This window comes from Monodon monoceros, unplaced genomic scaffold, assembly GCF_005190385.1.
Source record: "Monodon monoceros isolate NGI ecotype Baffin Bay Population unplaced genomic scaffold, NGI_Narwhal_1 Super_Scaffold_1, whole genome shotgun sequence".
NCBI lineage: Eukaryota > Metazoa > Chordata > Mammalia > Artiodactyla > Monodontidae > Monodon > Monodon monoceros.
Genome location: NW_021703765.1, coordinates 62994876 through 63008678, shown reverse-complemented (window position 1 = coordinate 63008678; position 13803 = coordinate 62994876). Strand labels below are relative to the sequence as shown.

General features: G+C 43.3%; 1 protein-coding gene across 1 annotated transcript in view; it reads left to right on the top strand.

Moving 5' to 3' along the window:
• SLC5A1 (solute carrier family 5 member 1) overlaps positions 1-13554 on the top strand; it is a 51999-nt gene extending 38445 nt beyond the window's left edge. Inside the window, exons 11-15 of the mRNA XM_029233496.1 lie at positions 1583-1733; positions 3675-3843; positions 8165-8380; positions 9902-10007; positions 13197-13554. Of these exons, the coding sequence (XP_029089329.1) occupies positions 1583-1733; positions 3675-3843; positions 8165-8380; positions 9902-10007; positions 13197-13414 (860 nt within the window). The 3' untranslated portion in view covers positions 13415-13554. The remainder of the gene's footprint in view (positions 1-1582; positions 1734-3674; positions 3844-8164; positions 8381-9901; positions 10008-13196) is intronic.
• Positions 13555-13803: the final 249 nt, after the last annotated feature.

Genomic DNA, 13803 nt, shown 5'->3' with positions numbered 1-13803 from the left:
AAGATGGAAAAGTGGATGAAGAGTAATACCGCTTCTGGTGGGTGGCTGAGGCTATCAACAGGCAGATATCTGCCTAGTTAGGACTGTCCAAGAGGGAGCAGACTCCTGTTGCTGCAGGGTTTAGGCAGAAGAAAAGTTGTGGAAAGGATTTGTGTATCAGATGGGTGGTAGGCCTAGGTGACCTCTAAGGTTACCTTTACTTCTGGGATTGTACGCTCAATAGTGGGCCCTCAGCATGGCCTGGCCTCCTAGCCTCAGTAGGGACAACCTCGTGCTCTCCTTGGTTAGTATTTCACAGAGATGTGAAACTATCACCACAGTCAATTTTAGACAATTTTCGTCACGCCCCAAAGAAATCTTGTACCCGTTAGCAATCACTCTATGTTTCATCCTAGCCACCCCACAGCCCTAGGCAACCACGAATCCACTTTTTGTCTCTATGGATTTGCTTAGTCTGGACATTTCATATAAATGGAATCATACAATATTTGTCCTTTTGTGTCTGGCTTCTTTCACTTAGCATAATGTTTTCAAGGTTCATCCATGTTGTAGGCATGTACTAGTATTTCATTCCTTTTTTAAAAATGATATTCCACTGGATGGATATACCACATTTTGTTTATCCATTTATCAGTTGATGGACCCTGTGTTGTTTCTGCTTTTTGGCTATTATAAATAATACTGTTATGAACACCCATGTACAGGTTTTTGTACAAACCTATGTTTTTATTTCTCTTGGGTAGATGCCTAAGAGTGGAATTGTTGGGTCATATGTTAACTCTATGTTTAACTATTTGAGTAAATATTTACCACAGTGGTGGTACCATTTTACATTACTGCCAGCAATGTATGAGGTTCCTATTTCTCCACATCATTACCCATGCTTGTTATTATCTGTCTTTTTAAAAATTATAGCCCCTCCAGGGGGTGCAAAGAAGTATTTTATTGTGATTTTGATTTGAATTTCCCTGATGCTTAACAACTTTTCATGTGATTATTAGCCACTTTATCTTCTTTGGAAAAGTGTCTATGTAGGTCCTTTGCCCATTTTAAATTAGGTTATTTGTCTTTTTATTATACAGTTGTAGGAATTTTTTATATATTCTGTATAATAGACCCTTATTAGATATATGCAAATATTTTCTCCCATTCTATGGGCTGTCTTTTCACTTTCTTGAAACCTTGTCTTTTGAATCCTAGTTTAACTATTTCTTCATTATCATTAATCTTTTGAGTGAGAGACCTTGTAAAAGTCTGCTCAGATGGAAACACGTACACACACACACACACACACACACACCACCATCACCACCACCACCATCACCGCCACCACCATCAATCACCCAACTGCAAAGCATTTACCTCATGTGTATTTTGTCCCTAGCTCTTTGTTGACTGCTGTGGGCTTACAATGTATTTTTAAGCTACAGTCCATTCCTTAAAGTTCTAATTTTTCTGGAGAGATAAATCAGAGAATATGGTGTGGTGTAAGAAGCCAAAAAACTTTCTAAGTCTTCACACTTTCCAAGCACAAAAGAGCTGAGGTTCTCCATGTACCACTCAGAACCTCCTTTTCTTTCAGGACTTCGAGGCCTGATGCTGTCAGTCATGTTGGCCTCTCTCATGAGCTCCCTGACCTCCATCTTCAACAGCGCCAGCACCCTCTTCACTATGGACATCTACACCAAGATCCGGAAGAGAGCATCTGAGAAAGAGCTCATGATTGCAGGAAGGTAAGTTCAGCTCCCCCTGTCATGCACCATAGAAAGCTTGAATGATCAGAGAGTTTCCCTCAAGCTGGGGAAGATTGGTACATGCTGGGTAGAATGGGAGTAACCTCTGTGGCAAGTTATATTTGCTTTCAGTGGCATTTAACTTTAAATTAGAGATCATCAAACAATGTCCTTCTGAAGCAGGAAATGACATCAGAGATCATTTAATCTAACCTCAGTTTGTCAATAAACAAGATGAGGTTTGTCCTGCCCAAATCAGGAAGCAGAGGCAGGACTGGAACCCATGGCCAACTGAGTCCTTGTCCAAGGCCCTTTATGCTGTCCCACGCTTTCTTTCTCAGCCCTCCACACTGCAGCTCTCCTCACTGGGCTTCTTTTAGGCCCAGGTGCCTCCAGTACCTTGACCCTTTGCTGTAACATTTTTCAGGACCATTGTGAGGATTTGGTGATATTATGCTTGTGAACATGCTTTGTAAAGTCTAAAATACCAGGCTATGTGCGCGCTTGTAATGGGCACAACAGGATACTGAATGCAGAAAGCATTAATCCGTGGGTGAGGTGTGCCCATTATCCCGATTATCATGGAGCAGATGCTCTGGATAGAGGATTAGCAGAAGCTCTGCTGTGTCTCTCCATGGGGCTAAGGCAGGCCAACCTCCTCAGGGGAGGTGGAAAAAGTCCCTGGGATGTCTGTCAAGGGAAAGGTTCCCAGGGAATGCTGCCACCTCATAAATCTCATGAGCAAGATTAGGGCAAAGGAAGGAAAGGAAAATGGCAGGCCACTTTCAGGAGATGAGACACCTGGCACTCAGGGGAGGTCTGACCACTGGGCCAGAGTCCACCACTCTGCTTCACTGGAAGCAGCACGGTTACCCTGACAGGGTTTTCCTTAGAAAGAAGTTTACTGGTGTTTTTCTGCTATTTATAAGGCTCAAGATGCAACATGGGAAGAAAACCATTTTGTTGCTTTGCTCAGGGCTGGACCTCTTGGCCCTGAGATTATGTTGGGGCTCATATTTTTTTTGTGCATCCAATGACTGCTGCCCAGGGGTTTGTCCCTGTCCTAGATGAACTTACAGTTACATGAAACAATTCCAAACTTTGCTGTGGCACCTGTAAGAGCAATCAAGGGCTCAGAGAAGGGAGAGATGAGTGCACCATGCAGTAGCTGAGGAAAGCTCCTGGGGGAGCTGCATCCAAAATAGTGGATAAGAGTTGGGTAAATGGGAGGCAGTGGGAAGGGCATTTTAGAGGGAGAAATATGTGAGTGAAAACACTGCCCCGCAAAGGTTAGCTTAAGACTCTTGCCTTAAATTCAGGTAGGAGAGATAAGAGAATCACAGCCTTCCTTCTATTTAAATCCAGACGTTATAAGGAACCCTCCAGTCTGTTCAGGACTTGAAGTGAAACTCAAAAGGAGGAAAGCTAGAGAATTCCCCGGTGGTCCAGTGGTTAGGACTCTGTGCTCTCGCTGCCAAGGGCGCAGGTTCAATCCCTGGTTGGGGAACTAAGATCTGCAAGCCACGTGGCGTGGCCAAAGGAAAAAAAAGGAGAGCTGGCTCCAAGGTCCATACCTCTGTTCCTATACTCCACTGCCTCTCAAAGTGGGATTCTCTCCTGGTGGTTACTGGGTCTACTTTACTATTGAAAATCAAGTGCATTTTACTTACAGGTGAAGAAGATTTTCCTGAAGAAGCAGAATACAGAAGAAAAGAGTCTCAGTGAATTTGCTAATTATTTTTCCTTGCTGTGGTCATATAAAACTTTATATCTATCTATCTATCTATTTTTATGTGTACATCTATATTTGCTAGTTATACAGACACACACACACACACACACACACACACACACACACACACACACACATATATACAGTGATATATATTTATTCATGTGGAGGCATTTATTGACACCCTATTGTGGGGGCTTTGATTTCAGGTTGTTCATGCTGGTGCTGATTGGCATCAGCATTGCCTGGGTCCCCATTGTGCAGTCAGCACAAAGTGGGCAGCTCTTTGATTACATCCAGTCCATCACCAGTTACTTGGGACCACCCATTGCAGCTGTCTTCCTGCTTGCTATTTTCTGCAAGAGAGTCAATGAGCAGGTAGGTATCATACATGTCTAGAAAAATCATTCTGGAACAGAAATTCCCATCTGGATTTGTATATTCTCTGGGAGGGATTCTATTTCCCAGAGATCTTAAGCAGGAATGAACGTGCTGCTGAGGGTTTATATGGAAAAGCCTCCAGGGACCATGGGACTCTCCTGGGTTCACATTCTCTCGGACTTCCCTCTTCTCTTTGCTGCAGGTTCCAAATTAATTCCCAACTAATGATGTATGTTTTCCATCCACTCTTGGTGATTTTGACCCAACTGCATGGCACTCCCTGGGAAGTTTGTAGCCCCTGGGTGAGCAGCTCCAGAGGAAGTTCTAGCACAGGCTACCTCCTTGGTTCGGCAGTGAGCTAGATTTTCCAGCCAGCACTTTTCAGGGCCCAGTGAAGGACCAAGTAGTGATACTCAAGCAGGATAGGGATGAGGGACTGTCAGGAATCTCACCTGTTGAGAGAGTTTGTGTGTGTGGATAATGGAAGACTCAGCTGGAAAGGCAGGTTAAGGTTAGACTAGGCATGGTCCCTTTGAAAGCCAGGCTGAAGAATTTGGGCCATCAGTGGGGCAACGTTGCAGATTTTGAAGCACCACGAAAAGGATGCCTTTGGATTAGACTTCTGACTGGGATGTTGCTCAGTGTCTCTGTATCCAACCATCTCTATGCCTGGGAAGGATTGGGAAGGGGTAGGGGTGTTGACTATGTAGCTGACTGTCTGAAACAATATAAACAGTGATGTATTTTTGGTTAGACAACCCCTTTCTCTCAATAGGACAGAGACAGATATATATCAGGGAAACACTTCACTGCAGTGACCCAGAGTTGAGGTGTGTGAATCACAACACGTGTCTCTCTTCCTTTGTCACTTGTCATTAGGAACATAGTCCAGATTTGCTGGGAACACAAAACTGGGTGCATGGATAAGTGGCCTTGAGAGATCAGAATTAAACCTGCAAGTGATCTTGGCAAGTTAGGAAATTGGCACACATCTTGGAATACGTTTCAATAGGGATTGACAGAAACTGGTTCACTGGGAGATTTCTAAAATTCAGGTAAGGAAAGTGTGGCTAGAAGCCCAGCTGGGTATTGCAGTGGGCCACAAGCAGACTCAGTTCAGCAATGGACCAGAGCTTTCAAAAAGTAAGGCTAGGGACTTCCCTGGTGGTCCAGCAGTTAAGACTCCAAGCTCCCAATGCAGGGGGCGCAGGTTCGACCCCTGGTCAGTGAACTAGATCCCGCGTGCTGCAACTAAGACCCAGCACAGCCAAATAAATAAATAAATAAATATTTTTAAAAAAAGTAAGGCTAAGAATTGGAATAGATTGTCATGGTTCTCAACTGGGAGTAATTTTTCCCTTTCCCAGGGGATATTTGGTGATGTCTTGGAACATTTTTTTTTGTATCTGTGAAAATTTAAAAATTATATTTCATATTTTAAAATTTTGGTCAAACAGAAATTGCTTTGATACCCCAAATCCAGATTATTACCTACATTTCAAAATTCCTTAAGGAAAGGTTCAGTTTATCCTACTATTTTGATTTCCTTGGTAGGAGATATAGCTATATATCTTTATGTCCATGTCTATGACACTCTGAAAGGAATAAACACATTTTGTTAGCATTGTTCTCCTTCATTTGGCAGTTATTTACAACCACTCTTCAACTAACTTCAGAAGTATTCCAAGTTATTAAAGGGAGTGCTTTCTGGGTATGTAAACACCCAATAACTACTGTATTGGGAACATTTCTTTTAAAGGTGCACTAAATTCATCTCTTTAATTAGGAAATGAGATGACTAATTTTCACATCATAAATGCAACATTCTCTTATTTCATTATTTTTTTTAAAAATTTATTTATTTAATTTATTTTTGGCTGTGTTGGGTCTTCATTGCTGCACGTGGGTTTTCTCTAGTTGCAGCGAGTGGGGACTACTCTTTGTTGCGGTGCACAGGTTTCTCATTGTGGTGGCTTCTCTTGTTGCAGAGCATGGGCTCTAGGCACGCGGGCTTCAGTAGTTGTGGTTCGCAGGCTCAGTAGTTGTGGCTCGCAGGCTTTAGAGTGCAGGCTCAGTAGTTGTGGCGCACGGGTTTAGTTGCTCCGCGGCATGTGGGATCTTCCCGGACCAGGGCTTGAACACGTGTCCCCTGCATTGACAGGCAGATTCTTAACCACTGGACTACCAGGGAAGCCCTTATTTCATTATTTTGGAACATTTTTTTTCTTGGCCACGCCGTGCTGCTTGTGGGATTTTTAAAGTTCCCTGATCAGGGATCAAACTAGGGCCCTCTGCCGTGAGAGCATGGAATCCTAACCACTGCATGGCCAGGGAATTCCCATTTGGGAACACTTGTGATTGTTATGATTTGGAGAATGTTACTGGTACCTAGTGGGTAGAGACCAACATTCTACAATGCACAAGATACCCTCCTACCCCGCTTCCCCCAACAAAAAATTATCCAGCCCAAATGTCACAGTGCTGAGGGTGAGAAGCCCTGGCCCAGAGTCTCTGGAGAGTAGCACACAGAGACTGCAAAGTGATTCTCAGGACTCGTCTCACACTCTGTTTGCTGAGGGGTGACCAAGTCTTGAGGAAAATTTCAAAGGATCCCAGATTTTTCTTTCTTTTTTTTTTTTTAAATAAATTTTAAGCTACACTAACTTTTTTTTTTTACTTTTAATTAATTAATTTATTTAGGTTGTTGCTGCATTTTAGTTGCAGCACGTGGGATCTTCGTTGCGGCACGCAAACTTGTAATTGCGGCATGCATGTGGGATCTAGTTCCCCCACTAGGGATCGAACCCAGGCCCCCTGCATTGGGAGCGTGGATTCCTACCCACTGGGCCGCCAAGGAAGTCCCCCAGATTTTTCAAGAGCCTTTTGAGAATAGAGACTAAAGGAATAAGAGCAGACTAATTGCCAAAAGAAAAGGAAAACCTAAGCGAGTTTTATCAATACTATTCACACAAACTAAAGTTAAGAAATAAATTTTTTACTGAAAAAGTGTATGAGGGACAAACGGAACATCTTTTTCTTCTTCCTTATTCATTTATTCATCCAGCAGACACTTCCAGATGCCAGCATAGGGCTAGGCATTAGCAACACACAGGGAATGAATCCTGGTTCCTTCTCTGGGCAAGCTCCCAGTTCAGATGGGGAGACAGGAGCGAATGCATGATTACACGGCAGTGTGGTCGGTGCTGGTATGGAGGTGGGTCCACAGTGCTGCAGCCACAGCAAGGAGGATGCACCCACCCAGTTCTGTCTAGGCAGAAGGAGAGGAGACCTTCCAGCTAGGGCAAGATTCCCAGGAAGGGATGAACCTGTGCCCTCCTAGGTAGAGAGAATGACCTGTGCAAAGAGACAGGACATGAACATACATGACACGTTTAAAGAATAGCTGGTAATTTAGCACACCTGTAATATACAGTGTCGGGGTACAGATGGCTAGCAAAGGAGCTGTTCAGACCAACACTTGACAAAATCACGAAGGCTCCTTTTGGCCACCCTTCTATGTGCTCACTCTGCTTTGTCATTGGTCCTCTTAAAATATGACCTGTAGACTCAGACCTTGTCCTCTAGGTGAGAACTGACTGAAATGAAGGAAAGAAGGAAGGAAGAAAGGAAGGAAAGGAGGGAGGAAGGAAGAGAGGGAGGGAGGGAGGAAAGAAAGGTTTTTTTTGAAAACCTGAAAAATTGTCCCCCAATGTTACTAGTCTCTTAAGGGCTTTCCATAATTCTAATATGTAAACCCAAAATTTAATGTAAAGACACACAGTATAATTTTATGTTCTCAAATTAAAAACAGTGACTTTGGATCTATAAAAGGGGGTGATGGAAAATTCCTTTCTCCTCTGTCCCCAAAAGACCCAATTTCTTTTTCCATGTCTTCAAGGAATACAAATTACTTCACAAGTAATTGCTGTACATCTGAATGTGCCTAAATCTGGAGGCTGATGGTAAAAGTAGCTGCAGGTAGAGAAATTCAAATTATTTTTAAAGTTAAAGGGAATTAAGGCCTTTGGAATTAAGGCCTTAGGTTGCTATTCTAACCAGTTATTAGACACTTTACTCCATTATCTTGTGAATCCTTGTTTTATGACTTACATAAAATCACATTACTGAAACGTGGTAAACGCAACCACTGAAGGCCTGATGTAACATTCCTAACCGTATTCTGAACTCCACTGTTTCCGTTTTAGACAGCCTGGAGCTCTCATTTCTCTCACTGTTATTCTTTTGCCTCTGTCCCCACAGTGAATGTGCAGCTGTTTTCTGTATACAGTGTTTCTTAACCCAGGTTTTTCTTTCACAGGGAGCCTTTTGGGGACTGATCATTGGATTTGTGATTGGGGTGTCCCGTATGATTGCTGAGTTTGCCTATGGAACTGGGAGCTGCATGGAGCCCAGCAACTGTCCCACAGTTATCTGTGGTGTACACTACTTGTACTTTGCCATCATCCTCTTTGTCATTTCTCTCATCATCATCCTGGCTGTCTCCCTCTTCACCAAGCCCATTCCAGATGTGCATGTGAGTATCCATCTGGGAGACCTGTCCTGCCCTGGTTTCATGTTCATGCTGCAACACCCATCTTGGTTGCCTTTGGCTCAATCAGACGTCACCAACTCACGTGACTAAAATAGGCCATCCTTGCTTTTGGTGTCATGTAGAAGGATACAGGACAGAAAACACGGTTTCCCAGTAGAGCAGTGTTAAGAGTGTGTCTTCAGCAGGAGTCCTCACAGCAGGCCTCATTTCACTCCAGAGGCTATTCTCTGGATCCTGCTCCCCAAGTGACAGCTCGGTACAAGGGAATGAGATCACATGGGCAGGCACAGGGGTCACCCTGGCTTGGATGCTTATGTCCCAGATAGCAACACATATTTCTTGTAACAGTCTCCTGGTCATAGCTTCCAGGGGTCCCAGCAAGGGACATACCTGGTTATAAAAATCACCATGTTGAGGGAAATCTGAAGTATGATTTACCCTTTATTTTTTCCCAATTAAGCCTCCAAACAGTTGCCCATAGAATTTAAGAAATTTCAAATAGTATCAAAGTCTAATTGATTCAAGACTTTAAAAATTGCAAGTACTCTTCTTTAACTCTAGATGTCACCCTTGGTTTAGGGTATGTTCGCAGCCCTCCCAATGCAGATGAAGATTACCAATTATGGGTCATTTTTACCATAAGCAATATAGTCTGATAACCCAGCACAGGTGACATTCTATCCTTTTCAGTTTTCCAAGGAACAGAGCTAGAGAGTTAACCCAAGATCGCATTTGTCTGTAGAGAAAGAGAAAGGGTTTTGTTTATCCCTTTCTGGTGCGTGGACAAATACAGGGGCTTACGGAATCCCTGAGAGACCTTCAGTCTCACTGCCAAATTTTCAAAACTGTGACCAACCTTAATATCAAACAAATATTGCTTTTATAGCAGCAGAACCACCATCATGGTTAGTGGCCAAATCTGTCACAGGCTTACTTTACGTTGTATTAATTGCTTCTTGATGTCTCAGTTTTTGAAAGTATTGTAGCCCCAAACACATTTAATTCCATGCTTCCTCTTGAAGTAAAGTAGTTTCTGGTTTTATGTCAATAGAAACTGCACCTCCAGCGGTTCCCTGTTCTAAATGGCTTATGAGTCTACAATTCTCCCCCCATAATATAGTACAGAAAACCTGATCTTACACTGCTGGTCTAGATAAATGGGTGTCTAGCCTTGTTTCCCAGCACAAGTGCTAAATGGAACAAATTCACTTATCATATGTAACAAGAGATCATTCATTCAAAACATTTCTATGTTCAAGGCAGTCTCATAGCCTCTGAATATGCACATGCATAGGGGCTGGTGTGCACGTGTGTAAGATTTATATCCACATTCCCAACATATTTAGAGATAGTGCTGTGGATGGGAACTGTTATCTGTGTTCTTGATGGTATTGAGAGCCACATTCCTTTTCCTTTCTTGATGTACATCTCTTTGTTCTCTCAACTTCTTGGCCCAAGACACTGTTTGGATCTTTCTGCTAACCTGTTCTGCTTTCTCCACAGCTCTACCGCCTGTGCTGGAGCCTGCGTAACAGCAAAGAGGAGCGTATTGACCTGGATGCAGAAGAGGAGGACATTCAAGAAACCTCAGAGGAGACCATTGAACTAGGTGATTTGTGGCTCAGAGCCTATTCCCAAGCCCTAAAGAGTTACTCCTCCAACAGCAAGACCACCTTACTGAAGCTTTCACTAAGTGCCTCATCAAAGCTCAGATCTTTCTACTAGAGGGGAGTGAGGAGTGGGGTGTGGGGTGAGATGGATAAGTGGGTTTTGAGCAGTTTACTCAAGGTCTGGTCAAGGGGAGGAAGGGGATACCAAATCGTCCCAGCTCTTCAGTCCCTGGTTTTTAGTGCTCAGTGAGTAAGCGTGGGTGAGATACATGCCACCCTGACTTGGTTTGGGGCTTGGCTAGGGACAAGGGAAGGCTCAGGGCTCTTCCGACATAGCCTGTGAGCTGAAAGAAGTTGGAACCAAAGCTATGGTCAGTTCTAGTGATATCCGGGGGATGGGATAGAGGCTCGTAGGGTCCTGTGTCTTACCAGCTTACCACATCATATTTAAAAAATCAAATTTCCCTGGAAGTCCAGTAAGATAATGCTTAGGCAATGCCAAGAGACTTATCCTGATCATGGAGCAATGCTTTCCTCAACTTCTGTGTTGCAGCTTTTCCTCCCTAGATGGGAGGGGTGCACACATGGAGGATGGTTGTGGTGATGTGCGGTGTGCAGAGGTGTGGTAGCACAAGGTCATATGTGTTTTACCTGGTACTGGGCTGGAGGTCTCATCACTCCATCTGAAGGGGAGCATGGATGCTGCACAACAAGGTCTGAATCTGGCCATCAGGAAACTCATAGAACTAGCTCTGGAAAGGGCCCTAGAGATTGTTTGGTCTTATCACCTCATTTTACAGACATGGATATTGAGGCCCAGGAAGGGAGAGGCTTTGCCTATGGTCCCAGCTCTGATGTAGTCTGCTCTGAGATCTCTAAAGACCTCTCAGTTCTGAAATGTAACTCTGCAAGTGCTGGAAGGAACCTAGAGCCATAGGCAGCTGGCCATGGTATTGAAAAAGGCTGCCCCTTCCTGCTTCCTTGGGACAGGCAGGTGTGAACATGCCCCCTACTTCTCCCACCCCTTAAAATGTCTCCACATTGAGTGAGAATATCAGATTTGAAAGGAACATGGATGAGGCATATTTTGCATGTTTTAATGTGGAAGAAGAGATTAGCTCTGCACCACAGGGAAGGCTTAAGACAGATGGGTGGAAAGAACTCTTCCAATTTAACTTGAAGTATGGAGGCAGGATAGTGCAGAAACTGTGTGGTATTTGGATTTGGGGAGAACTGAGGTTGAATCCTGAATTCTCTACTTACTACCCTGGGCAAGAGATTCCATTTTTCTAAAGGTCAAATTCCTCACAAAAGTATTCTAAATGATAGGCTACACTTCATAGCACTGTTGGAAACATTGAATAAGATAATCCTCCAGTATAAGAATTGGCTATAGTTATCACCGTCATTACTGATACTTAAGGAAGAGTTTTCTAACTGTGTTTGTCTGGAAAGGGGTGGGCAGCAAGTATGCATCTAACAGGGATGCCATAGAGGAGACTCCTACACTGACTAGAGAACTGGCTTAGTGACTTCTGAGGTTCCTGGCAGCACTTGAATTCTGTTGTTTCTTGAACTCATGGTGAAATCAGACTGAACACTCTGCCCTATTAAAGTTCAAAAAATGAAGCTCTCTTGAGGGCTTTTGCAGGCAATAGGTGTGACCCTCAACATTCTCTGAGAAATGGCAGCATGAGGAAACTTGCAGCTGCATCATCATCATCCCCATCATCCCCACCAGCACCACTGTCATCATGACTGATATTGATATGATCATAACATATTTTAATTATGAATACTTTAGTCTAGTAATACATTTTAGCACTGCATCATACTTATAAGGCATATAATGCAAGTATAAGTCTTCCAATTTTACAGATGAGGAAAATGAGACATAAAGACTTTCTCAAGGCCACCCAACTTTTTATTGACCCAGATAACCAGGCATTTCTCACTTGGGCTGGTTAGTGAGCCCAACTCCTTGCTAATCCCTCCCCATTCTCCTGTTTTGGTAGAGTTTACTGAAATGGAGGGGTACAAGGAGGTTTGTCTATCTTTTTTATGTGTGTGAGAGAAAAGAGAGGGAATGGAAGGGGACTAACACTTCCTAACCCCTACTACACACTGGGCACTCTCTCAGGAAATCTTATTAATGAAGAAGGTGTTATTTATCCAACTTTACGTATACTTGAATATGAGAGGTGAATTAAGAAGGCCATAAAGTGGATTGACATATATACACTAATATGTATAAAATGGATAACTAATAAGAACCTGCTGTATAAAAAAATAAATAAAATAAAATTCAAAAAAGCAAAAAAAAAAAGAAGGCCATAAAGCTGGGTTTTGGTTCCAGTTCTGACACATGTATGTGCTTGACCACTGAGGCTCTTTCCAATTCAGTAAGTCTGTGATTCTTGGAACTGGGAGAGTGGAGAGCAGTGGTCCCTGACCATGGTGCTGAAAACACAGTGGGCTTGATTTTGTATCTAGTGAGTCACAAACCTGAGGTTCTAACCCAGGTCTGCCTACCTCTAATGCCACACCTGGGCTCAGCAAACAGAATTAGTTCCCTTGGTGGGCATCCACTTTGAATGGCAAGGTCAGTTGAATGGTTCGACTCAGCAGTATCAGATCTTAAGCCCTGGAAGTGTTGATCACTGCTGCCTTGTAGCAGGGACTATTCAGACCAATCCTTACCACATGGCTGGATCTGTTGTGAAGCCCTGGAGTTTCCAGGTGTAGCCAGTGCACTCCTGAGTCATGCCAATCTCATTGCTTTTCAGTGATGTAGCAAACAGACGTGAGTTTCTGTGTTTGGGAGGTGGGTTTTCCATGTTCTTCATACGTCACAGTCCCCAGCCAATTGTTAACATTTCTCTCTCATAAACTACTATTTCCTGTTTGATTCTGACTGTTCTAAATCAAAATGTATTTACATTGGGCCCAACAGAGATAAAACGTAGGCAAGCTGATCATAAGGATGTAGAATCCATCTATTAACATCATCTTATAATTATGTTTATACAAACATAAATTTGTACCATTTTCATTCCTGCAAACAAGAAAACTGGGAAATGTCTGCAAAATGGCAGATGTTTCATGGAATGGCATCTCCCCTGGAAACCTTTTCTGGTGCCTCCTGCTTCTGTATCCAACAATCCTTTTATGCTTTTCCCTTGACACAGAAGTTCCTGAGGAGAAAAAGGGATGCTTCAGGCGGGCCTATGACCTGTTTTGTGGTCTGGACCAGCAGAAGGGTCCCAAAATGACAAAGGAAGAGGAGGCAGCCATGAAGCTGAAGATGACAGACACCTCGGAGAAGCCTTTGTGGAGGACGATAGTGAACATCAATGGCATTATCCTCCTGACCGTGGCCGTTTTCTGTCATGGGTATTTTGCCTGAGTCCTGCCTTCTGCTGCAGGCTGTGCTTGTGAAGGCTGGGATCTTTATTCTGTCTCCTTTTAATCCCGTTCTGCAGTGTTGAAGGGACACGAGCTAGTTTTAAAGTTTGCCCAGTTGATAAATGTGTACATTTGTAATTACAGGCTAGCTAGAGAAAAATTGCTGTTTTGCTGTTAACTTATGTATTTGAGGCCAGTGTGATACAATCATCTGTACATATCGGAGCTGCAGAAGGAAATTCCACTCAGTCTGATGTCTAGGAAAAGGCAGTCTGATGTCTAGGAAAAGGCAGACTAAGGTGATGTCTGATGCAAGTTTGTCTCAGGTAGATTCAGCACGTCAACATTGTTTGTGACCCTTGAATATTATTTTAAGAGTTGTGGTCTCCC